Consider the following 25,770-nt stretch of genomic DNA (forward strand, 5'->3'; position numbering starts at 1 on the left):
AGGTCTCCAGCTCCCTGCTGGCTTGACACCGGACTATTGGTTGCTTAGTGTCATGCATTTCAATCAGAACCCAAGTCATGACCTGCCTCCTTTCAGGCTGCAATGAAAAAAAAATGTTATCCCACAATGGGACCTGCCTTTCTGTGTAGGCTACTCTCTACTTACATACACTTTGAACACCCTGCCAAAAAGGAGCGGACCGGCCAGGTCGCTTCAGTCCCATTTGTGGGATCTGACCTGAGTTGAACTCAGCACGCATTCAAAAGCAGTGGACTTGTATTGTGGACAATCATTCAAAGTATGGAGAATTGTGACAGGCAGAGTGTGGATAAGACGCATCTATGACAAAAAGATCTTAAATTAGTGCCAGACGTGACACATTAGTGACACATTAGTGACACATTACTATGTGTTCTTTCAAAATGATCAAAATCTTGATGCTGGAATTTAGTTTTGTGTGCGTGTGGCTTTAATGCTAAGGAGCTGTGGTATTTTGTACAAGTCGGGTCGGGTATTGTTCCTCATTTCCATTCTGGTTGCTAGCGATTCTCAATTCAGACTCTTCAGAGGAAGGGTCATAAAAATTTGCATGGTTCCAACGAGGGCGCATGTCTGAATGTCTCCATTATTCTTTTTTAATTATATGAACTTTACCAGGCTGCAGGGCGGTCGAGTGGTTAGCGCGCAGGCCTCACAGCTAGGAGACCCGAGTTTGATTCCACCCTCTGCCATCTCTGTGTGGAGTTTGTACGTTCTCCCCGTGCATGTGTGGGTTTTCGCCGGGTACTCCAACATTCCAAAAACATGCTAGCTTAATTGGCGACTCCAAATTGTCCATAGGTATGAATGTGAGTGTGAATGGTTGTTTGTCGATATGTGCCCTGTGATTGGCTGGCGACCAGTCCAGGGTGTACCCCGCCTCTTGCCCAAAGACAGCTGGGATAGGCTCCAGCACCCCCGGCGACTCTTGTGAGAATAAGCGGTGGAAAATGAATGAATGAATGGACCTTACCTGTATTTAGAAAGTTGATTTCCTCCACTTATCGGGGTCGCAGGGGCAGCAGTCCCAGACTTCACAGTCTCCCACCACCTTCAGTTCAACCAGGAGGACACCAAGGTGTTCCCAGGCAAGCTGTGAGACATAATCTGATTTAGTGTATATATTTTTGTTTTACACAAACTCCCTTAAATAGTAATTTAATGACGGTCTCTAGTATAAACAGTTGGCGATTACGTTTCGTGTTAGCTCCAACGCCTTTGCCCGGTGCTGGCGAGACAGGGACCATAGCTCGAGTCGATTATGGCTGCATTGGCTGTGGCTGGCTGCTGTCCACACTGGGAACAGCTTCACTGACTTTTTCTCTTTTTACTAAAAAAAAAAACAAACAAACAAAGAAAAAACGATAATAGTCAAATTAAAGAGATTCGTACATTCATGACAACATTGAGACATTTTGGTTTCGGGTTGCAGCAGCTGCAGCACTCATGCCCTGACAGAGTGCATTTGTGTGGCAAGCAGCGGACTGATGCTCTACAGCCCTCGGAGGACTGGTGCTGCAAATGAGCCGGCCCGATGCACCATAACTAATGTTGGCTGCCTCTCCATTAGCTAGCGCTTTCCGGGAGCGCTATAGTGGGCAACTTTAATTGCTGCAGAGTGGTGGGATATACTGTTTCCTCTGGCTTCACACTGCGAGCTGTTTTGCCAGGTGTTTTTTTGGCGGTTTGGAAATATCTCATATCCAAGCGCCTGTAATTATGCCGCTCCATTATCTCTGGCGCTTTGTAGGGATCCAGGGGCAGCAAGAACGATCTTTTGGGGATCTTTCAAAAGAAGGAGAAGAAGAAGCATGGTAATGTGAAGCCCCCCCGACTCCACCCCACGACGACCACAAGAAGAAATTGGGCCGGTGCTCTTTTTTATGACCTCATTCAGAATGGGCTTTAAAGCAAAAACGAGCTCGCATTGAAACGCTATAAAACAGCCTGCAAATTTAATTAAATCAGGTTTGCCAATCACATCCAATTCCATTGAAAGAGCGGCATTATAAAAGTCTATTCTTTAATGACCTTGTGGATGACATAGACTGCTCCTGTTGCGGTTTTGACCTCCCACCATCATTCAAAGTCATTTTAAATTTGGATCCAACCGGGCAATCATCACTCCCCTCACCTATTTTTTTTATCCTTTCTCATCAAGCTTTCACATTTCATCTCTGCATTAATAGACACCAGCTCCGCTCTGGTATGCAAATGCGCTGCAAAGAGCCTCAAATAATCCAAATATGAGAAGCGACTCATTCACACACTTGAAACAAATAACCTCTTTTGTGCTGCAAGCATCAGCAAATGTCCGGCAAATGAGATAAATTGAGCCTCGCTAGCATTTTACTCTCGATGGAGTCGAGCTGCTGTCAGCTTGCTGTGTGAATCGGTGTATGGATTTCCACGTGTGGGACCTGGAAGGGCCTAATGATATTTAGACAAACTGCATCTGACAAACAAGAGAGCGATGGCGAGACAAGGTCGTGTTTTCTTTTCTGCGGATGGGATGTCGCTTTCTTTGCACAGAGGAGGAAAACATGGCCGGCTTCCCAACTGGGAGGCTGCGGCTCGGAATGGGTGGCGGCGGGTTGGCGGGCTTGTTTTTTTTACTTTACTGCCGCATCAATCACAGGCTGAGGAACTGATAAATGTCAAATGTGTCGCAGTGAAGTGAGTCCAGCTGAGCAAAGTGGAAAGCAGGCACAGTAAAAACAACATTTATCCATGTTGTGCCCTCCAACTTTCAATACTGGATTATGAAAGGAATTCGAATAGATTGGCATCTCCGGTGTTCTAATTTGTTCTTGCAAATGACATTTGTGATATCCCTTACAATGATGATGTTTTTCAAAAATTCATTAATAGGTGATTGTTTTGTGGTTGGCTACAAAGTCTTATTAGTCAATAAATATCGAAAGACATGAAATATTCTTGCCACCAGGCATCAGTAATGTTCCAATATTGAGAAATGGCATTGGATTACATGGAGTCAGTCAGTTCTCCTCCCATTCCGTGTTGAAGTGGTACCTTTTTGCCTTCTTTGTACTTTTTCTCCACTCCGATTTAAACCCCTTCTGAAGTAAATAAATTGGTGGCAAACTACTACTGATGTGCCACTGATGTTTCCGAGTAAAAAGCTGCAGGCCACAAATGGCCCCTGGGCCGATTTTTGGACACCCCTGCTCTAAAGCGGCCACCGCCTCATCATTCTTATATCAATAAATAAATATTAAAATAAAGAGAGAGCTGCTATTTGACTAGTGTCAGTATTGGCAGATTAACAAGTTCAGGTACTCTGGGATGAGATCAGAAGTGGAAAAAGTAACTGCAAGTGTTGTCTGGCGTCATTATTGTGACTGATTTTGAGTCGGTTTCACTGCGAGAGAAGCCGAAGGAGTCACAATGTCGTTACAAGCGTCTCACAAACAGATAATTGAGCCATCGCTCACAGGTGATCCATCCTCGTGCAGAACTCCCCCCAAATGTTTCAAGAGCCTAATTTAGAACTTGAGTTGTGGCCATGATAAAAAAAAAAGAAGCAGCCAAAAGACAACCATTTCACATAAAGGAAACACCATCAAGCACTAAGTACTAACTATGTCGTCCTGTCATGCGGTGACCTGGTGATCACGTGACCACCCTCTGCTTGCCTACCCCGGCGGGAATGCTGGCACAGCTCGAGCGGGAGTGTGAAGTCTCCGATGTGCACAGATGGCGCCTCGGACTGTCAGCAACATATGTACACAAAAGCAACACAAACTCCACGACGGACGTGGCTTGACCCCTGGCATAGGTGCGTCCGCATTGTCGTGCGGCACGACTTTCCAGGCCGCGTGTGGCCGTTTAGTGTGCATGCAAGTGCGCTGCATGCTTGACGGGGTGCAATTACAGTCACTTGCACACCAGAGGACACAAAACGCTGGCATAAATACTTAAATCATCATAAACTCACAGTCACGCTGCCAAAAGCTCACTGAGGCATGGCCTTACATAGGAAAATATAAAAACAAGTCTAGTCAAGTGGACTGCCTTGGTTATACTGACAAGTATACAGATAAATAAAAGTACAGCAGTAGCAGGAAAGTGAATGTGACCTGTTTTTGTACTTTACTACTTTTACCGCATACTTATAGAGACATTTTTCGTGAAATTGCATCTCATTATTTTAATTATATAAAATTAAGTAAATTATTATTAACCTAGTGTTCCCCATGCACACAATTTATGTTATGATGTAAGGTAGGTGATGTTATGGTCACTCATTACATTAATTTACATTACATTTGATTTCTTACAAACATAAATTAGTAAATTAAAAATTATTTACAGTTAAAGAGACAGACGCCGCATGGAGCACTGAGCCGTACGTCAACGTCGCCGCCATATTGGATGGGTCAAGGCAGTGCTGTGAAAGAATACAAATAAATACATTTACTTTCATTAAGTGCCTTTCTACAAATACATTTTAGACAAGTACACCGATGCTATAGAAATCCTAACGCTAAAATGCTAAAGCTACTTACCTTTGAGAGACGTCTTGAAGTAACCTTTTTTCTTCAGAAACTTCAGACTGTAGTCTCCACTTCCGGGTCGGATTCGTGGATCTAACATGGCTGAATGTTAAAAGCTGACATGTTAAAAAGATAAATCGCCGTTAATCAACTCCTATAAAGTTGCCTGCACAAACCGGAAGTCTTTATATGCACTGGTAGTGGGCGAAATCGCCGTTTATTATGAGCAACAATTCACGGCACAAACCGGAAGTGTTTCTATGCACTCGGCAGTGTGACCAATCACAGCAGAGTGGTCGTGCCTGGAGGGCGAAGCGTGGGTGGAATACATTAAAACAGACCGTTTTCGCGGGAACCACGAAATCCAAAGAAACACAGGTGAATATGTGCAGATTCTGGGGGGAACAAGAACGCTTTCTGTGCCGGTTATCGTGTGTAGCTGCTTAATAGGAGTCCACAACTCAATACAAAGGGCCCAAAAAGTAGCATTATAGGTCCACGATAAATGTTCATGCTTTTAGGTTGTTTTTTTTTCTGATCAGCTGTTTGGCACCACAGAAGAAGAACAAACGAAGAAGAACAACCAACATATACAGACCAGAAACAAGTTAAGACTTTTTAAAGATAAGCTTGAATATAGGAGGTACGTACGTAACACACATTTAAGTGTTATAATATGGGCTGTTACAACCGTCCATTCATATTTAATTACTGAGCTAACATGCTATACTGAACCTTACAGGGACATCGCCAGAGGGGACCATTCTTCCTTCCAGCGAACTTCGGAGGAGATCGACAACTACTACCGAACAGGGAATGTTGTTTTCCTGCGTCAAATGGTCAAGTAAGTGGACGGAATTTGTCTTCTAGTTTGTGAGAACTTCCGGTGTAGTTTGCGGCACGTGTCGCTTCACTTCCGCGTCTGGACTATTGATTGCGTCATTTAAACCGGGCATAAAATCTGTTTCTGCGAAGGTATTCTTGATTTATGTTATCATTTTGGGTGTAACTGGAGTAAAGAGAAAGTCTATAAAGGAAGAACTAGGAAACAGAATGCCAAATGACAGATCTTTGTGCCAAATTTGGAATATGTACACATACACAATAGTGTGCTGATCATTAAAGAAATGCTAATGCACATTTTGTAGCAGAGCAGGTGTTTGAATTGCTGACTCCGAGTGTAAATGTGTGGCACAGAGGCAACATCGAATTGTTTTATATATTTATTTTTGCTTTGACGTTTTATGGCGTGTAATTAAAATGAACTGTCTCTCCACTGCTGTTGTTTGCCTCCCGGCCCCATTTTTATGCTTCTATTGATTTATTATTGACTGTTATTTCAAACAGCTACGGGCTTGTAATCATGGTTGCCCACACGTGTCTGGCAGCATGAAAATGTGAATATTCACGCCTGTTTTTGTGACCTTGATATGAGATGGCAAATGTATCTCATCCAGCTACTTCCATAGCCACTCTACGGATCTTCATTTTAGTAATTTTTGAAACCTGAAGGAAATTCTAACAAACAAGCATCATCCCATTTTGATTTCATTGCTAGTCTTGCTGCATTTCCCCGACTGCAAATATTCCTCTCTGAGCTTTCGAGGTCTGACCTCAAAGCTTTCTAGTGGAAAGTAAACAAAAAACATGGCTGACACCCTCGATAAGCCTGTCGTCTCACATTAGAGGCACATTTAAGTTGAGATCCTGAAAGCTAATGGGTTTGCAGGCAACAAACCATGCCAAACATGTTTAACGTTTTATTAGTTTTTGGTGAATTTACTTTTAGAGACTAATTAAGTAACTCGGGATGAGTATTTGATGATGTGAGTTTGGGTCAACAAGACGAGACCAGCTTTGAACTCATTTGCTACAGACAACGGGATGACACAAGTGCACAATAGAAGAAATCATGTTCGAAGAAAGAACAGATTTGCATTTTATAGTGCATCTTTCCCATGTATTAAAGCCTCCACAACAAGCAGGAAGTGGAAAGCATGGAGGTGTGTAGCGTGCAGAAGGTTACACGTTACACACATCCAAGTACTTGTGTATGTTTTTAGTTATTTTCGTTTTTTCTACATAACGGATATGGATAGCTTTTGTTATTGATATAGGCGTAAGATATATCTATCCATAATGGGCATAATAAAGATGAAAGTACCAAGCAAATAAGCCTTAGAAGTGACCCCCCCCCCACAGGGTAAAAGGAAGCGTTCACAATGACATCCATTTTTGTGCACCGTGTGTAGTAGCTGAGTGGCTGCAGCGCCACACATCTTATCAAGCCTCTTTGTTGCCTTGTAGCTTTCTATTACTGATAAGTGGTCTCGCCCTTGGGGGGGGAATTGTTGTTGTGCTCCCTGTAGCTGGTCCAGGCAAGGTGAAACCTGGCTACATCCGTTTTTTTTTACTCCCCAAACTGCTGCCGTCCCAGTGGCGCCTTTCAGAGGGCAAAGATGTGCAAAGCTCATTAGCCTCCAGCACCTGTTTGCCTGACGAATAAACAAGATACAGAGGCTGCGTGTAAAGTCATGAAATAAATGGAATGCAACTCTCAGGGTGATGTTGGGGGGGGGGGGGGGGGGAGCGACTGGAGGGTGTGTTGATCCTGACGGGCCATTCTCAGCTACCAAAAAAAAAATGCTAATGTGTTCAGCATCCTGACTGACGGCTCACTCAGTCACACGCTTTGAGATCTTCCCACTGACATCTCTCGCTGTCTCACTGCCCTCCCTCCCTTTTTTTTAATCTTGTCTCCCAAACTATTTCTCTGCCGCATTCTATGGAGCAAAGCAGCTTGTGTTGACCATGCACTCCCAGTGAAAATAGAAGCAATCATTTATTCATCGATTGAAACATCAGAGGACTAAGAGGCGGTCAGGGGAGTGTGAGCCCACAGAGAATGGGGAAGATTGACAGCCGGAGGATAGCGGGGGAGAAATGAAGTGCCTATCAACAAAAACGTGGAGGAAAACATTTACATGAATGAAAAGGACAGTTTTGTAGAAAACAAAGGGCATCGCACTGGGGGTCTGATGATGGAAAGAAAAACACATGGGCGGGTATTATTACAATAGTGGGAACAATAACCCCCCCTTGGAACGTAACATGTAAAATAAGATAGTTGACCAAAACTTTATTGAAACTAGCTTTGTGTTAACAACTCATTATACACCGGAATTGGCATTCACTCTTATCGACCCCGAATTCCAATTCATAGCCTGGTGCGTCCGCCATTGAAATTCCGCCCTGTATGCTCCAGTCCGGTTTGGTGCTACATGCTGATCTGGTTTACATTAGGATTAGTGTGTACACAGCGGTAGCAACATGAGCTATGAGCCGTTCTTCCCGCACATTATTTACAGTTGAGTATGTGTGTCTTTCTTAATTTTCTCTTCCATTGGAAAAATGATCACCCCAACCCTAATATATTTGGTAAGATTACATTTTGTTTTGAGTCGGACCTTCTGGGACGGATGAATGACACTAACCAAGGTTCCACTGAATACACAGGGTATGTTTCTTTCCAAAGTAGCATAGCCAACTCCTTGCAGTAGCCACGTTTACATGAGTTTTTCCCTTTCTGAATGGAATCTTTCCGAAAACAATGGTATACATGGAAAGGAATATTCCAATCTCTTGTCTACATGCGCCGCTATAATCAAACGGAATAGTCAATGGGGCATGCGCAGTAAAACATAAACATCAACATGATACCGGCTTTCCCGAGTTTGTCTTTCACTTCTTGGAATAACTCCATGTTGCAAGTTTTTCGTTCGTCCAGTCTTTCTCGTGCAAACATTGCTTAGCAGTCCAGTGCCGATTGCTGGCCTCCATTTTTAAAACTAAAGAACGTCTGGAGCTGCGTGTTACGTCATATCTGAGCATGCGCTGAAAGAACGCACCCAAGATAAATTTAAACAGGAAAGATAAAATTCAATCTTACTAATATTTTATAATTAAATGCAATTGGAATATTTGGGTCCATGTATACGTGGCTAGTGTTTTCATAACTGGTCTCATTAGAAGCTTGTCAATATTTAGGAGGTAACAATTTTAACCCGTGATGTTTCTCTTTTCTTTTTATTGACACAAATCATTTTAACTATCTCATCTCAAGTACAACACATCCAGTACAGCTCAAAAAGAAAGAAAGGCATTTGTCCAAGGGATTACATTGAAAACAGTACTGTCCTTCACAAACAGATTCATGATATGAAACAGGAACATACTTTAAAATAAAACTGCAAATAAATGTCAACTACGAGTGCATGGGGTGAATGAAAGATAGGCTAACTATCTTGGATACATTCTGTCATGTTGTTGTTTTTTTTCCTTCTTTGCTTAACGGATTCCTCCCATGCAGTCCTAAATAAACAAAGATTACTGTGCCGACAGTTACAGTGATACAAGGACTGGAGAGAAGTAAAAATCAAACAAAGCAATAAATAAATATAAAATATCAAAAGTCCCCCGATTCCCAAAGTGAAGTCCCAACATTTTTTTTTTTTCAGTAGTACCATACAGCAAAAGACATTCAGTAGCGTAAACCAGAGAGTGGTTAGAAAACACTCATGCAAAGAAAGCCTTTTTCCACACATAGTCACCAAAATAGGAACATGATCGCCGTCAACAGTCGGGGGCCTCAGATGGGTTTGGGGAAGTCTTTGTTATAGTTGCTGTTATTGTTCTTCACAGACTTTTTATTTGCTACTATGCTTAATGAAAACGATATGACACAATGCACCGTGTATGATCGCGTCCGTAGAGCAGTTCCAACTCATCTGTCCGTCCATCCGTCGCACGGGGCGGTCCGACAAAAAAAAGTCTTTGTTTCAATTCCCGCTGCGAGGACTACAGCAGAGAAATCACAGCCATTGGAATGAGTGTAGGTTGATTAACCGTTATACAAAAAAAGGCGTGTTTTTTGGCATCTGTTCTTTTCGTCTTCTTTTAACTCCGATATATATACTCTATATGTATATATATATATATATATTTATGTATTGTCTACTTTTACAATCATTTTCTATGCAGTAAACAATCAAGGGGTTTCATTCCAACAAAATGAGCTATCAAAATAACATCAGCTATTTAACTAGTATAGTCATAGTAAGGTCTTTTTTTTTCTTTTAATGTACAAAACTGCTCTTTTTTTTTTTTTTTAATCCAACAGTCTGATTTTAATGACATATTTTATACCAAGATGTTTTTAGATATTTTTTTCGTAAAGTCGTCTATGTGCACATTCAGTCTCTTGGTCTTATAAATAGGATTTGCTTGCCATTGGAGTCTTTTGCAAATTCATGGATGCAATCGGTTTTCCGTGGTTACAGTTCCTCTGAGCGGATGACGTGGAACAGCGTGACGTTGTAGAGCACCTGGTGCCCGTTGTTCCAAGCATAGAGGGCACGGTCCCGCGGGTTGTAGTCCAGCATGGAGATATGCGAGTACTTATTCTGAAAGGCGATGTCTATATACTCGTACGTAGAGGAGTTGGTGGAGTAGGCGTAGTAGACCTTGGTACCACCAGAGTACCCGTTGGTGACGTACAGTGTGCCGCAGATCATAAAAGACTCGCCGGCACTTCTTTTGGGGTGGTTGGTGGTCCAGCTTTTCACAATCTGCAGTGTGTTGGGGTTCAACTTGCTTATCACGATATTGCCGGCGTTCTGGTTGGTGGCGTAGACGGCCCACAGGCCCCCCTCGTCCACCATCAGGTCAATGTCGGAATGGCCGCCCCAAGCGTAGTGGTACGCGTTGTTGAAGCCGGCGTAGTCCAGCTGCCGGGACTTACTGATGGAAGAGGTGCGGAAGTCAAACTTGATGATGACGTGGCTCTGGAACTTGTTGAAGTAGATGGAACCGTTGTAGACCACCTGGCCCGTTCCGGACCACGGATGGGGGAGCCGGTGGGACGTGAAGTTGTCCGACATCATGAAGTCCTGCATGGACTTGTACTCCCGCACAAAGCGGTTGTTGTGGTAACCGTCCATGTACCAGACCTAAAAGATGGACACATCAGAATTAGGATCACACACTTGAGAGTTGGGTTAAGATCAACCTGAGCTGAGTTTGAAGTAATCCACAGGGATGAATCCTGACCTTGGGAAAGGTGAGTGATTTGAATGAATCAACTAAACAGCAGGAGGAGGCGAACGGCTCTAACCACTACCACCACCAGAAATAGAATACATCAAACTGGCATTTCCATCTGTCACGCATGCTAATATCCATTTATTGATCAACAAAATGGAGCCCATGAATCCTGCGAATACCTCTCAGTGCTTTGCGTCGGACTGATGGTGGCTCAATAAAGCCATCAGAGCAGATAGAGTAGCATCAGTGGCCACACGGCGGCTTGGGTGTTTTACCCTCCGAACTGCACTTAGGGTTCAAGACTGCCGAGTGCTGACCTTTCTCGACACTGCCACGGGAGCGTGCAGGAGAGTCGGGATCTTGGCGCTGTTCGCACACTTGAGTGCTAATTTAAGGAGACAGCTCAATGTCATCATTTGGCAACTAGGCAGAGCACTCCAAGCGGGCAACGGGTTTCTACCGGGTCAGTCGTGTCTCAGACATAAGGTCCAACCAGCTAATAGTAAGATATAGATATTTTATGCGGCTACACGGCGGACGAGTGGTTGGCGCACAGGCCTCACAGCTAGGAGACCTGAGTTCGATTCTACCCTCGGGCATCTCTGTGTGGAGTTTGCATGTTGCATTTGCAGGGGAGCTGCATGTGTGGGTTTTCTCCGGGTACTCCGGTTTCCTCCCACATTCCAAAAACATGCTAGGTTAATTAGCGACTCCAAATTGTCCATAGGTAAGAATGTGAGTGTGAATGGTTGTTTGTCTATATGTGCCCTGTGATTGGCTGGCCACCAGTCCAGGGTGTACCCCGCCTCTCGCCCCAAGACGGCTGGGATAGGCTCCAGCACTCCCCGAAGGATAAACAGTAGAAACAGTATTTTTTTTTATGCTTACATTTGTTTAAGTTTTTTTCATCCTTTAGCAGCATAGCTTGTGTACTTTAGTGACAGTAAGTAAAATGTTTGTTAATTAAATGCAAAATACTTGCATTTGTTGATGCAATACATCCATCCATCTATTTTCTATGCCGCCTATCCTTACCAGGGTTGTGGGGTATGCTGGAGCCTATCCCAACTACCTTCGAGTGAGTGGCCAGCCAAGCATGTGTGGAACGTCAGCGGGCATCGTAAACCGCTAGTTTGCATCAATAAGCGTTAAAACACGCATTCATACAACTTAAGCCGCACTAGCATGCTTTGCTAAACTAAGCTAATCCTACATTAGCTTCCATTCCCGCTGCGTAAGAGTGGCGTTTGTGTTGTTGTTGTTGTTTTTTTGCCAGTGTTTCAGGCTGTCGTTTCAATGTATTTGGTTCGGGAGAGGGGCGGGCTAGTATTTGTGATGAGAACGCAACAACTTTTATGGGGCTCTTCCTTGACCCATTACCAATCCGTGGTGTTGGTTAAGTCAATTTTTTGGAAAACTGTTCCTTTCAAACAGCCGTGAATAAAACATAGCTACTTAGCAGCAACAACTGTGAAAATGATATATGATCCACCTGCTGAAATTCAGATACCTTTTAAGAAGCTCAGCCCAGTTGAAGCATTCTTCAGCATTTGCTTTGCGAATCTCGTTTTTGTAGTCAGATCACACGCACCGAAGGAATGAAATTACATAGTCAACAAGCATCCTAATGAAGTTAGAGCCAAGCCTCCCTCAAGGACCAGGCGACGCTGAGATCCGGCGGTTGGCAAATGCAAACAGTCAGTATGACAGCTGTGGGGTGGCACTGGCCGGGCACCGCGGGGACCGTGCCCATCACACCGCATCAAGTTCCCTTGTCTCAGCTGCTGTGGCCCCGGCCCCCATCACCGTTCACCTTCGGTAATCATCGCCACAGGACCATGCACTTCCTCAAATCTCAGGCCCCTCCCCCCCACGTGCCACAATGCCCCGCTGAGATTGTTTGCAACAGGACTGGTCCCTTTTTTTAAAATGCAAAGGACAACCAGCACAATACTGTTGACAATTACTCTCCTCTATTTCCCTGTGAGAATAAATCCCATCTTTTATGTGTTGTACTCGTTGTGTATTAGTTTCTGGTATCCTTCACAGCATGCTAAATATAATCTTAGGTCAGCAGTACGATGCAAGTTGTGCAAGTTCAAGCAGCCTCCAGGAAGCAATTTACACAGCAGCCGATTCTTTTCATCATCTGACATTGAAAGCTGTGTCACTGATTGTAGCGGCCAATAATCAGCCCAGTAAAAAGTCTATATTCCCCTTGCTTTCACCTTTCCTTGTCCGCTACGCTGCCCCCGGTTACATCCACAAAAATATGTACATGATATTAAGATTTTATGATGTCTGTCCGGTGTGAAAGTACGAAAGTCTGAGGTATTTTTTGGTAGGTTTTCTCAATGGAAGCATCAACCCACGTCACCCCAAAATATACATGGAACGGTCTCTTGTAAACCCATCTGGTCCGGCCTGTCTCGTGTTCCAACCGGATTCAAACCAAAGTCTGCAGATGGAGTCAAGAGTGATAGTCAACCCAGCTTCCAGAGCGACTCTTGAGGCATCAGGAAGTGTACGGCGAAAGTACGTTGGTAAACTGACTCCCTGACACCTTAAGGACATGGATTTGATAGCTCGATGCCCCGTGTACACTCCATCTGCGTATCTTCGTTCTAGCCCAGGCAGAACGTGATGCTGGCCGGAGCAGGCGGGTTCCTCTCATTCACAGCTGACTGCACCATCAAGCACCTCTGGTCTGCTTTTGAAACCGCTACCTGGCGTTGCTTATTTAAAACTCCCCCTTTTGAGTCTCGGTAACAAACCTCTCAGGGGTGACTTGCGCTGAATGACACAAGAGTTGGTCATTTTTTCCTCATTTGCAATCATCCAAAATGATGAATTGAAATGATGAAATTCCGTTTTGCTCACTTAGCCCCTGGCTATCTCAACGGGCACGATACGCTGCCAACTAAAGGCCGCCGAGTGCCAACCCGAAGACTGGGTCCACAAACGCTCATCAGCTTGTGTGTCAGGGGACTTTAGGGACTTTGTTCTCTTCAGACAGAGCCAGCTCGCCGTTTTCAGTCTTGATGTTTAGTCCTTGCTAACAAGCTGCTTGGGTCCTTGCAGATAGAGCCAGTGTGCTACACAAGGATTCGGCATCGTACTCTCAAATAGCTGGACACACGCTGTGCCAACTAAACACGTTTTACTCCTGTTGCATAATGTAAAAGACGTTTTTTTTTAATGGACATAGTATGATATTTTGATAGAAGACTCGAGTGGTTAGCACGCAGACCACACAGCTAGGAGACTAGGGTTCAATTCCACCCTCTGCGATCTCTGTGTGGAGTTTGCATGTTCTCCCCGTGCATGCGTGGGTTTTCTCCGGGTACTCCGGTTTCCTCCCACATTCCAAAAACATGCTAGGTTAATTGGCCACTCCAAATTGTCCATAGGTATGAATGTGAGTGTGAATGGTTGTTGGTCTATATGTGCCCTGGCATTGTCTGGCCACCAGTCCAAGGTGTACCCCGCACCTCGCCCGAAGACAGCTGGGATAGGCTCCAGCACCCCCGCGACCCTCGTGAGGAAAAAGCGGTACAAAATGAATGAATGAATGAACTCCCAATGAAGGACCTTGATGGGATGGTTAATCTCCATTACATACCCGAGTGTCGCCTTCAGGCGCCAGAGGATCAGTCATCCAGGAGCCAAACCTGGACCCTGACGTCTTTACGGTGATGGGGTCGCTGATGCCCGTCAGTTTGCCGCATGCTGCAAAGGACAAAGATGAGATAAAACACCAAAACGTGTGTGTTTTGTATCATGTCAATGATATCACCAGGGATTGGTCATAGGCCTAACGAATGAGGGAACTCGTGTCCAACTGGCCTCTGGTCTCTCTGAGCTGTTCAATAGATGTTATGATGTGATTCCTTTCAACACCTGAATGGCTGCCCTGTGTGCTCCACTTCAGTGAGCTGCCCCGCTTTTAATTAGCAGTGACCGATGTCTTTACGCGAACTTGACAAAACGTGCATCCCCCGTATTAAGACTGGGTCCGACTCATAATGAGGACAGATAGAAGCAAAGAGACCTCTCCGGACGCGAAGCACTCGTCAATTCCTTCGGATGCCCTTTTTTTTTTTCTTCTAACGGCCTCTCAGCAAGGCAAATGTCAATTAGACGGTCTGGATGAGGTAATTTGATGCGGTGGACGCAAGGAGTCATTCTGTGGCGCTAATTTAAAGAGTAAGTCATGATGATGGTCTATTTGCGGGGTTGTCATTAGCCTCTTTGGTGCACATTTGCAGTCATTAGCAATTACCTTTACCACTCCTCCACACTCTTAAAGGAATAGTACACTCTTTTTGGAATGCTGCCCATCATCCACATTCCTTATGAGACATGAACACAGACCTCTCTATCTTTTCTGTTTGTTATAGTTATGGTAATGGTAATGGTTTAATTTCATTTGAATATGCATCAGATGACAATTGACTGCATCCCGTAATCAGTTCCCAGTTCCACATGTCCAAAAGGAGTAGGAAGAAGCAAAGCTTATTAAATCCTACCCCTCCATCTGGTACTTTTACAATCACTGTTACATTTGTTCACTTCCTGCTTTCCATAATACAGTTTAAGGTTTTTGTTTTTTTTTTTAATAATGTACCTCATACCGAAGTACAAGGTGATATGACCATACAATGACATTATGTGTACCATAGTAAATGTCAATATAGTGATATATATATAGCACATCATGACTGGTTCAAGACTCTTCATCCTTGTATTTAGCAAAGATATAAAAACAGATACAAAAAGAGGCAGCTGATTAAGTCACCAATAAAACGTGGAATAGGTGTGTCGCTTTACTTGCATTCTTCGCTGCGTCTTTGTAAATGTTTTAATATCTTTACAACTAATAAAAGAGAAAGATGTGTGTTCATGTCTCACATAAGGATTGTGGATGATGGGTGCTTTAAGATCCACTAAATACCCCCCCTCCTCCCATTAAAGTTTTCATTTTGGTTGGAGGTCCTTACAGTACGCAACATTCATGTGTACGTATGTGCTAAATGAGATTAACCATTGATTTGCCGCATGTGTGACGTTTACAGTGGAGGGGGGGGGGGGGGGTTGAGTCTCTTATATAATCCTCTGAAGGATTAAAAAGAAGTAATAGAGTGGTTGATGGGGGTTTTTTTATGTCTTTTCTCTAAGCACGCCTCCATCTCTAAGCACCACACAGCATCATCATCTCCATACCGCCATACCATATTCGTTTAACAGAAGAACCCCAAACAAATCTTAATGGATGTTTGAACCTTGCTTGGTTGTCCAGAGGGTCTAATCCCCCTTTGGCCTACATTTAGGTGAGGTCAAAGGTGAGCAAACGGGAAGACTGATTTGGAAGCTTGAAGCATGATCTGGAAAAGATCACGTATATTTCCTATGGGATGTTTTCATTTGTGAGCTGCACGGTGACGAGTGGTTAGCGCACAGGCCTCACAGCTAGGAGACCTGAGTTCAATTCCACTCTAGGCCATCTCTGTGTGGAGTTTGCATGTTCTCCCCGTGCATGCGTGTGTTTTCTCCGGGTACTCCGTTTTCCTCCCCCATTCCAAAAACATGCTAGGTTAATTAGCGACTCCAAATTGTCCATAGGTATGAATGTGAGTGTGAATGGTTGTTTGTCTATATGTGCCCTGTGATTGGCTGGCCACCAGTCCAGGGTGTACCCCGCCTCTCGCCCGAAGACAGCTGGGATAGGCTCCAGCACCCCCCCCGACCCTCGTATATGAATGTTTATTTGTATTGTTGGGAATGAGAGGTTGTTTATGTGCCTCCGTGGGCAAAGGAAGGAGAATGATGGCAAGCGTACGCCGGTATGGACTTCCCGCTCCATTCGTCAGTGTTTAGGATTAGCCCGCAGCCCTCTCACATTGTTGGAACGCGACAGGGGGTGATTTATCGATTTGATTATTGCCCAGCGAGCCGCCGCCATCTTCTTGATCGATGGTCGCCGTGCCCCCCCCCCCCCCCCCACTTCAGCCGCAGGACTGTTCCGGTGTAAAACACCTTGAAGGACAGCGCCACGCCAAATCTCCCCGGCTCGCTCCTTCACGTTCTCCTTCTCCTGTTGCATCCGCTGCTAAAAATCTATCCCTGGCTTTCTTTGTTTGACTTTTTCCTCCCCCGCCAACACACACATACACGCGTGCCCTTGTTCTGCTGACGCTAATGCAGCTTATTGACCTTCACATGTGAAATCTCTGCAACAGAAGTGCTGCATCTTCGTGTGCACATGAAAGGAACAGCCAGACTCGCTTCTGCCTGAGCCTGTCCCTCACCACGTGACCCCATCTTTTATCTCTTCTGATCTTACACACACACACACACACACACACTCCTATCCTCAGCTCCGCTAGCTTTGGTGATCACATGAGTTACATGAGTCGGCCAAAGGTCGTAATAAAAACAAACATAGCTGCATATGAATGCAGATTAAAGAAAACAGATAAGGTCAGCTACAACGAAGTAAGAGCAGAAGAGATTAGTTTCCATTGAAATGAACTCGAATGGTCTCTCAAAAATAATTCCTCAATGTGCATAATAGGAGACGGGGACACAATAAACTCGTGATTTGCAGCATGGACGCGTCTGCTCTCGTAAGCGGCGTCTTATTCAATTGAGTGTGGGTGTGCATCCATTAGCACTGGGAGTTGTGACAGAGGTGTGAAGAGACTGTCGACGGGCTGCAAGCAAAGAAGTTTAGGAAATGAGGATGTATTATCTCTGCCACTCGCATGCTCCGTGCTGTTTGTTTACCTGAAGAGGCTTCCAAAGGCACGACGACCCGGATGCTGAGATGCTAAGATGCTGAAAGAGGCTGACGATGTGCTGAAATACTAAAGAATGGCAGCTGTCCTGAGATGCGGCCCCTCGTGGCTCTGAGTGTCATTAGCGTAATCTGATTGGACTGATATGACAACTCGTCCCATCATGACTGCCAACATTCATCTGGCTAACATGGAGGCGATCATCTCGACTGTATTTGCATCGCTGTCATCGTGCTCACAGCCACATATTCGCATGGTGTCTGGGGATTGCTATGGTGTGCTGTGATGTAGGAAAAATCATTTCATTTCTGCACCCTGTCTCTATCCATCACAAATTTTGACCTTTTTCTTCAGATAGTTTGTTATGATATACTAGATATGACACTAATGTGCTTTGACACCAATAACTTGCAGATTCAGTGACGATTTGATGACGTTATTGAGTGCTAATGTGCATATTCATTCAGAACCTCACCTTGATTCATGCTAGCACACATATCATAATATAATCTTGATGGTGTTCCTCTTTTACACAATAATGAAGAAATAATAATTGATATAATGGACCACCCAGGTTGGAGACCACTGACCAAACATATCAAAGTCCGCCCCCACTTCCTTCACTTTTATGTATGTTTGGATTCCCCTGATCAAAAGGTTTTAACCCCAATTATGCTTTTTCTTTGGCTTTTTGTGTGTGAGGCCACCACAGGGTACCAGTATTTTTTTTTTTTTAAAAAAGGTGATGGTAACCACAGAAGCACACTGGAAACCCACACAGGAAAGGCTAATACAAGTAATCAAGCATTAACTGCAAACCCAAGCCCTTGAATCAATTGATTGACAAGTATTTTGGTATCCGATTCATCATTTTTTGATATAAATACCCTCAAATGTGAATATTTTTTTTACATTCCCTGAGTGACCCATAAAAGCCGACCTATGTCTGTGTTGTAGGCACAACAAGGTATTCTTTGACACTCCTCAGCTTTGACTTCTTAAAACAGTGTTTGAGATGTTCACCTCTAAACAATTATTCAGTTCATCGAACAAGAAAACGATTATTTTCTGCCCTAGTTTCATGACATGGTGGCTATAATATCTGCCTATGTACCCCCCCCCCCCCATAGAGTTTACATGTACATGTTGTGCCCACACAATCAAAGTCATGTGAATGTGCCTAAGCGTTTCTCTCTTCGGCGTGTCGGCGGTGTTCTGTGCATGCACGTGTCTGCGTCGTCTGTGCCTACCTAATTTTTGCATGCACGCTCGGAGTCTCTCCTCGAGATTTGACACTCTGCTGTGGAGCTCCTCGTAGTCATAGGCCCCCATCTCCTCCTGAAGTTCGCTTAGAACTGACGTCAGATTCTGGACCTCCTCCTTAAACTGCAATACCAATTTGGCATCGGCTTTGTACTCCACCAACACCGGTATCAACGGTCTAATCTCCTCCATTTTCGCCTTTATGGCCTGAAAGGATTAGAATAAGCTCGGTTGAGTGTCAGGTGCGACGCAAAGCAACCCCTGCTGTGCGCAAAAGAAAAGGAAAAAGAAAAGAAAGCACCTGTCTGATCCTGACTACTCTCACTCTAGCCTGCCACCACAACCCCCTTGTGTGTGTCTGTGTGTGTCTGTGTTGTCAGTTCATTGTCTGGATGTGTGTATGCATGTGTTTGTGTGTGTGTGTGTGTGTGTGCACAAACCCGGCCATTTTTTTTCTCTCGTAGCACATGAAGAGCAGAGCAGGGGACTCCGTCCCAGCAGTGACCGGCCATTTAAAGAAAACAAAACAAAACAAAAAGCAAGCCCTCGGTACACCAGCAACAATTGGGAAAGCTCTTTATTGGTCATGGTCTTTTTAAAATGCAACATCGTAGTAAGGGTTACATGCTTTTACATGTCACACACAACAACGTGGCTGGAGTTTTACGTCTACTCTTTCTTTTTAAACGTATAGATTCGTCCAGTAACCAAATATGCATAGACAAAAGCCAAAAGCAAGTATATTTAATAACAACAATTAGAGATAAGAATAAGAATAATAAGAATTTTACACTTGGAAATCAAACTTTTGAAGTAACATGCAGGAAGAGATCAGTGGTGGGGCGGGGCTTCCTCTCTCTTAATGGTGCTAAAAAGGTCAAATTAACTCTTTGATGCTCAAAAAGCTCTCAGTACTGTGGCCCAGTCGGGTTGGGTGCGGGTGGGGGGGAAAGGGAAATCTGGATTTGACCTGCCTCTTCTTCCCTCTGGCTCTCCCTCTCTCTCTCTCTCTGTCTCTGTCTCTTTGTCTGTCTCTCTCTTTACATGTCTTAAAGTTAGCCCTGCAAGCAAGAAAACGACAGGCTGTTGACGGGCTGTGGCTTGCTAACCTGGCTAGCAGACACACAAACAAAACAAAAGAAAAAAACGCACACACGCGCAGGTTTTGCACAGTAAAACACATGCACTGAGGGGGGGGGGGGATTGGGAGCATGTGTGGTTTTGTTCACGCATGCATGAGGATGCACAAATGTAATGGAGTGAGAGACGCAAATGATGTAATAAGATGAGGAAAACATAACAAATGATTCCAAATACCGAGGGGTGTCACAAGATCTTGCGGGTTGAAAAACGTGACAAGATTTCTTGTTCGGGAAAAGAATGTCTTGGGATGATAGTAAATAGTAATAGTAAATAGTAATAGTAAAAAATGAACTTGATACTTTTGCATCCGTGCCAATTTTCCTCGACTGCTACCTCCTAACAGGCAGGAGGAGGGTTCACTCTGTGCATTGGTTTCAAGACCTTGGCACATTTGTTCCATAGAACAACGAACGGAGTGATCACTTTTGTCAGAGTGCAGAAGAGCGTAACTTGGAAATTAAATTAGCAGATTGCAATATACTCTGATCATATATTTTTTTTAATACTCTTGTCTTGTTATCGTAGACCCAATCTGTGACACCCCCTAGAAACAGGACATAGTCCAGTGGTTTGGAAGCATCTGAACAAGCTAGCAGCAGTCATATCTCATCATGCAGTACCCCATCAGTCCCATAGAGGTGATAGTGAGTCGGTTAGGTTAGCCGAACCAACTGAATCCATAACTAATCTTTAGGAATGGTCCATATTGTTGGCGGATTGAACATTGACGTAAACAAGGTGCAAGTACGATGACCTGTTATGGTGAACTGGGTGAGATCGATTGCCTTCTACATTTGGACCCAAAGCATGGACTCCAGCTCAGACAGTTAGCATTCTCTGGGCTCACAGTTATCCTTTAGCAGGTTTGCTGCCCCCTGCTGGTTTGGAGTATAGGGACGTTGTGCTAGCATGTTCAGATTACCTCAGGAATGTATTGATATGGATATGACCGCATCAGACGGTTCTTTACCTTATATTGCTTGGCGATGTTCTGCATGTGGTTCTCCTCCACCTGCCTGAACTTGGTCTGCAGGCCACGGAGCTGGACCTCCATCTTCTCCACATATTGGAGTTCTCTCTGGGTTCGCTGGTCCAACACCTGGATGGACTGGGTCATGTTCTGGACCTGCCGGTGGCCGTAAAGACACGTTATACAACCGGTGCCGACTTTTCTTCCGCAAGGAACTTGGAGTGTACCTTCTCCAGGAGCTGTCTCAGTTGTTTGGTGCGGGCATCCCTCGAACACATGGACTGCTGGGGCGCCACCACGGTGCACACGCACCTACCCTCGCCATCCTGGCCCGAACTGTACACCTGCCACGACTCCTCTGGGTTAGCCGGCAGCACCTGAGAACGTACAAAGACGTTTTGTGAGAGCGTATTTTGATGCTCGACATCAATAAGAAACACAATTAGAGTGCAGCCGCTCTACCTTTACGGGGACGTTTCTTACATGACGGTTTCATCAGCTAATTTGTCAAAATGGAAGATTTAGATGCTGCAAAATGACATTTCCGCACAGCATCCGGTAATTAGTTCATCTGTTGTGTCGGCTGTGACTTGCAATTAGTTTCAACACGAGAAGAGGCAGAAGAAGTGAGGCATTGTGGCATCTCCTTGCAGACACAGGTGCCTTTCCCACCTCTTTACGGCCGTAGGCTGGGTCAACTTCATCCCTGCCCCCCATTCCCACTCACGGAACAGCATCCCAGAAAAAGAACATATTTAAGGGCAGCGCAAAAGGGACTTAAGAATGAATAAATCTCATCTGATTTAGTACAAAGCCATCATATCCAAGATGGGAGAGGCTTTTTTTTTGGGGGGTGGAGAAAATTCCCGCCTGTCTTAGCAAAGCGAGTGATGCCACGCATTAATCACCGTGTCCGCAATTAAAATCCCCGCATGCACCTGCTGAGTCGCTCTGTGGGAGGTAGCCAGGAACAAATTGGGAAAATGTTGCTGTGCTGAGCAGACAAAGAAAAGCACAAGCAGGCTCTTCTTCACAGATGAAAGCGAACAACAATGATCTGTCTTGTGGATTTGCTTGAGATGAATTGAAGACTGGGTGTCGTTAACTGATTTGAATGCAGTTAGTCTTAACTCGGAGCCCGGAATCTCAAAGAGACGACCAATCATTGAAGATTGCAGAGAGATGTGATTGAAACGTCTGATCAGCGTTCCAACATAATTAGGTTAGGTAACTTTCCACTTGAGTTGAGTGAGAAGATGTTGTCGCCGAGACTTTTTTCACTTTGGGGTTAAAAACCCGAAATGGCACACTTACTCCGGTGCTGCGATCCAGGTAGCCCCCCTGCGCCGCTGTCAGCTTGGTGGTGTTGAGCCCCACCAGCGAGGGCAGAGTCTGCGACATCCAGTTGGTGATCATAGCCATGGTGCTGAGCACCACGCCGATCTTCAGCAGCGGCACCGACATCTTCGCGGACCCTCCCCCTGAAGTGCACCTCCGCTCACGCCGTCTTCATTCTCAGGACTCCGGGGAGAATTATTTCTTTTTGAAGCGGGTCTTTGCGCCCAGACTGGCCAACGGGTTCACGCCGGGGCTCCGGCTGGGTTCTTCTTTTCTTGCACATCTCCAACAAAGGTGGAAAGCAAGCACTTGATCCAATGGATGGAAAAAAAAGATAGGATAGAACCGGGATGCTGTGCGTGGCTCCGCTTTCTCCCGCGCACTGGTATCTCTCGGATGCACCTCTTACTATTTGCTTCACGCCTGTGGGCCCGCCTCCTGCCTGCCTCCGTGAGCGCCGTCATTAAGAGGCGGCACGCTCCAAGTGGATGAGAACGAGGAGGGAGGGTGCAAGGGGTGGGATGGAGGAGTAGTGGGGGAGGTACTATGCATCTATCTCCATCTCCAGACATAATTATGTCATCCAGGCTCATGGAAAAATATGCCATTGGAGCTTGATCCACCCATGGTGGTTCTACCCCCATGTGGGGATGACAATGGGGGATTCATCTCAACCATCCTCGTTTTTTTTTTTCCAAAATGAGGAAGGATGCGCCCGGTCACCCATAGCAACCTCTGGATGGGTAGCTGAGATGCTTTCATCCTCTTAATGAGGGCGTGAGATTTTAATGCGCTGTACTCTGGCGCCATCTTGCTGTCGGTTGTGGTGCTGCAGCCCTCGGACATGCGAAAGAAGAACACACCTTCGTGCATTCATCATCTTAGTTTCACCTCAGCAGCTGTTGTGTGACGCTTTTTAATATTTAAATTGCGATATGCATAGCAAGCGGTGTGTGTTCCCTCATAAAGGCAAATGCCAGGAAATGGCAGTCATACATCATGCATGAGGCCCCCTGACGAGCAGGACTGGTAAACCGGAGGGAAGGTTTCCACTATTTGCGCATCGCTTCACTGTGACCTTTGCATTCCGACGTGAGGTCAATCTCGGCGGCGTCCAACGGCCGGACAAAGCTTTTTTTTTTTTTATTGCGAAACCATGCCAAACCAACTCTTGCATGACTATAGGTAATCAAGTCTAGAGTGTTAAACGGCTGATTAAAGCTGTACTTTCAAGGTAGCGTTATCGCCCACTGTGTATTGTGGTTTACCGTAGCAGTTGCCATAACAACACGAACACACACTGAGAGAGCGACGGAGCACAATTTCACATTTTCAGCCCACAAGTGCACGACGACACTCCTACTCTGACTGACACTCGCCTCGCGGCTCCACCCAGCACAGCCTCTCACTTACAGTACTCAAATGGTCTTTACTGGTTTTTATATGGATACCTCAACATTGAGCGTTAATGTGGTAGCCAATAGAATCCTCCTAAGTGGGGAGTACCGCATGTGTGTTTGACTACCTGTATCGGACCACCAATGATAAAGATCAATGCATCAAGACACTGTGAGATCACCAGGTGAGGAAGCTTCAGCCATCCTGGTTGTCAGCATCATCAAAAGTATTGATGTAGGGAATTAGCTACTAATTACAATCATTCCATTCTTAATGGCAAAGTGATGTGGAAGCGGTGTGGACTGATCACCTGTCAATCACTGACTAAACATTAGAGATGAGGACATGTTTTTGAGGTTCAAACCCAAAAACCTTGATTCTGCTGTTTAGTGGTCTAGAATTAAGATGGACGGAAGGCCCTGAGAGTTTGTCAGCCTTGTGATTGACAGGTGATCAGTGCAGTCTTCCACCATTTGCTCCCGCCTTAATGGATGAAGAAGTAACGATCAACAGATTTTTCATTGCAACGTGTCCGCCATGTTTTTGCTGACTTTTTGTGACATCACGTTACGTCAACTTCCGTGCTTAAAATGTTGCTACCCTTCCCTCCTAAAAGTGCTGAAACCTTTCGTTTCCTGGGCGGGACTTCCTCCATATATCGACTTACCGTCAGTTGAGCCAAACAAACTGCATGAGTGAAACATGCTTGACGTGACCATTCCCCCACCACCATTCCCGCACCCACCACCCCCTGACTGATGGCTTCCTCCCATCAGTGCACACGGCCGCCCGAGCATTGCTCCGTGGCGTCAGCATCTTTTCACAAAACCAAATGAAACATTTCAACGCAGTCCAGGCTTACAGGTCACATCCTGACCCGTTCACTTACAGCACGGCAGAGCTCTTTGACAGGGAATACGCAAACATTGACATGTCGATCAATTGATGGCTTTCATCTGTCAGTGCAATATGACATCAATATTATATAGCCAGCTAATAGGATTAGCATTCCCGGATTTGCAGCAGACTTCATTTTGATGGACTTAAGTATATCACAGAGGTTATATATGCTAATGAATATTGTAATTGGAGTGGGGAGTGGGGTGTTAAGGCCCTCTAGCACACATCATGTACTGTACACCCACCTTGATGTGAAGTGTTTACTTTTTGGATGACAGGAAGTGGAGAGTTAATGTTGCCACTTGACTGTGCAGTAATGGTGTTTACAACCCAGCAGTCAGTGCAATAATGGACCTAATGTTCCCTTCCTTCTTCTTCTGCACACTGTGGTCACTGAGCATGCTCAGAAGCACCTCCAGGAGGGAATGCAGCTCAGTGTGGAGAAACGGTTTGCACCAAAAGAGCATCCCCAGTAGCACATATTCGGTCAATGTTATGTATAATATTAGTTTTGAGGAAGTAGATATTAGTCAAAATGATGCGATATGATATTTGGAGCTCGTTACAGCACAGGTGGTATCAACGATGAATAGCGTGCTTTGCTAATCTCTTTAAATGTGCTCGCTCTTCTTTGCGCTAATCTGACTCCGGGTTGCTGGAGCCAATTAAACTTGCAGATTATATCTTTTTTTATGTGTGAGGGCCAAAATGGCGTGAAGGGGACCTACTTGGGTGAGTTCTGTGCCCATGAAGACGAGGAGAACCAGCGTGAGGAGCCTACTGGCGGGCTGCATGTCTTCGCCTTATTCCGGAGTGTGCAGATGGAGTCCCCGTCCTCGGTTTTCTTCCCCCTCCCGGGTCGCTCGGCGTTGCGGGTCTTGACGTGTTGTTGTTGTTCCCTGTCAATATTGGCAAAGCTCCTTTCAGCAACACAAAAGCAGAAAGATGGAATAGTCTGTGTGCAGATGCATCGCCTCGTCGGCGCCTCTCCCTTTTTTTTCTCCTCGCTTTCCCGCGCTCGTCTAAAGCGTGGCGGGAAGGAACATTTGTCTCGGCGCGGTGTGGCACACACACACACACACACACACACACCACACGCGCGTTGCTGCGTGGGGGGGTTGTCGCGGGCGGAACCGTCTCACTCCGGTGTGCGTGCGTTCGTGCGTGCGTGTGTGGTGGCTCAGAAGTTTACATTCCCACGCCGAGCTGCCGACGATGATGCTGCCGGTGGAGAGGCTGAGTGTGCGGCGCTGTCCGCGGTGCTAGAAGCGGAAGTTGCATTCTGATGATGGGTGGGAGGGGT

The 25,770-nt window shown here is 45.3% G+C and overlaps 1 protein-coding gene and 1 long non-coding RNA gene across 3 annotated transcripts; both read right to left on the bottom strand.

Moving 5' to 3' along the window:
- Nucleotides 1-1,236: 1,236 nt before the first annotated feature.
- Nucleotides 1,237-4,957, bottom strand: LOC131112914 (uncharacterized). Its single transcript, XR_013629318.1, has 3 exons — nucleotides 4,569-4,957; nucleotides 4,373-4,450; nucleotides 1,237-1,369 (listed from the first exon to the last, which is right to left on the bottom strand). It is a non-coding gene; the product is annotated as an uncharacterized LOC131112914 (long non-coding RNA).
- Nucleotides 4,958-8,096: 3,139 nt separating this feature from the next.
- On the bottom strand, nucleotides 8,097-25,724 carry olfm1b (olfactomedin 1b). 2 transcript variants are annotated; one of them, XM_058065176.2, is made up of 6 exons: nucleotides 22,146-22,622; nucleotides 21,059-21,208; nucleotides 20,832-20,987; nucleotides 18,706-18,925; nucleotides 14,281-14,387; nucleotides 8,097-10,564 (listed from the first exon to the last, which is right to left on the bottom strand). In XM_058065176.2, exons 1-6 carry the CDS (start codon nucleotides 22,293-22,295, stop codon nucleotides 9,890-9,892), a joined length of 1,458 nt encoding a protein of 485 aa, XP_057921159.2. In that variant the 5' UTR covers nucleotides 22,296-22,622; the 3' UTR covers nucleotides 8,097-9,889. The 2 variants fall into 2 exon arrangements, with proteins under 2 accessions (XP_057921159.2, XP_057921160.2); XM_058065177.2 differs by lacking the exon at nucleotides 22,146-22,622 and adding an exon at nucleotides 25,196-25,724 and having other exon boundaries at nucleotides 8,099-10,564.
- Nucleotides 25,725-25,770: the final 46 nt, after the last annotated feature.

Source organism: Doryrhamphus excisus, linkage group LG10 (assembly GCF_037039965.1).
Source record: "Doryrhamphus excisus strain RoL-2023G ecotype Guam linkage group LG10, RoL_Dexc_Guam_v1.1, whole genome shotgun sequence".
Taxonomy (NCBI): domain Eukaryota; kingdom Metazoa; phylum Chordata; class Actinopteri; order Syngnathiformes; family Syngnathidae; genus Doryrhamphus; species Doryrhamphus excisus.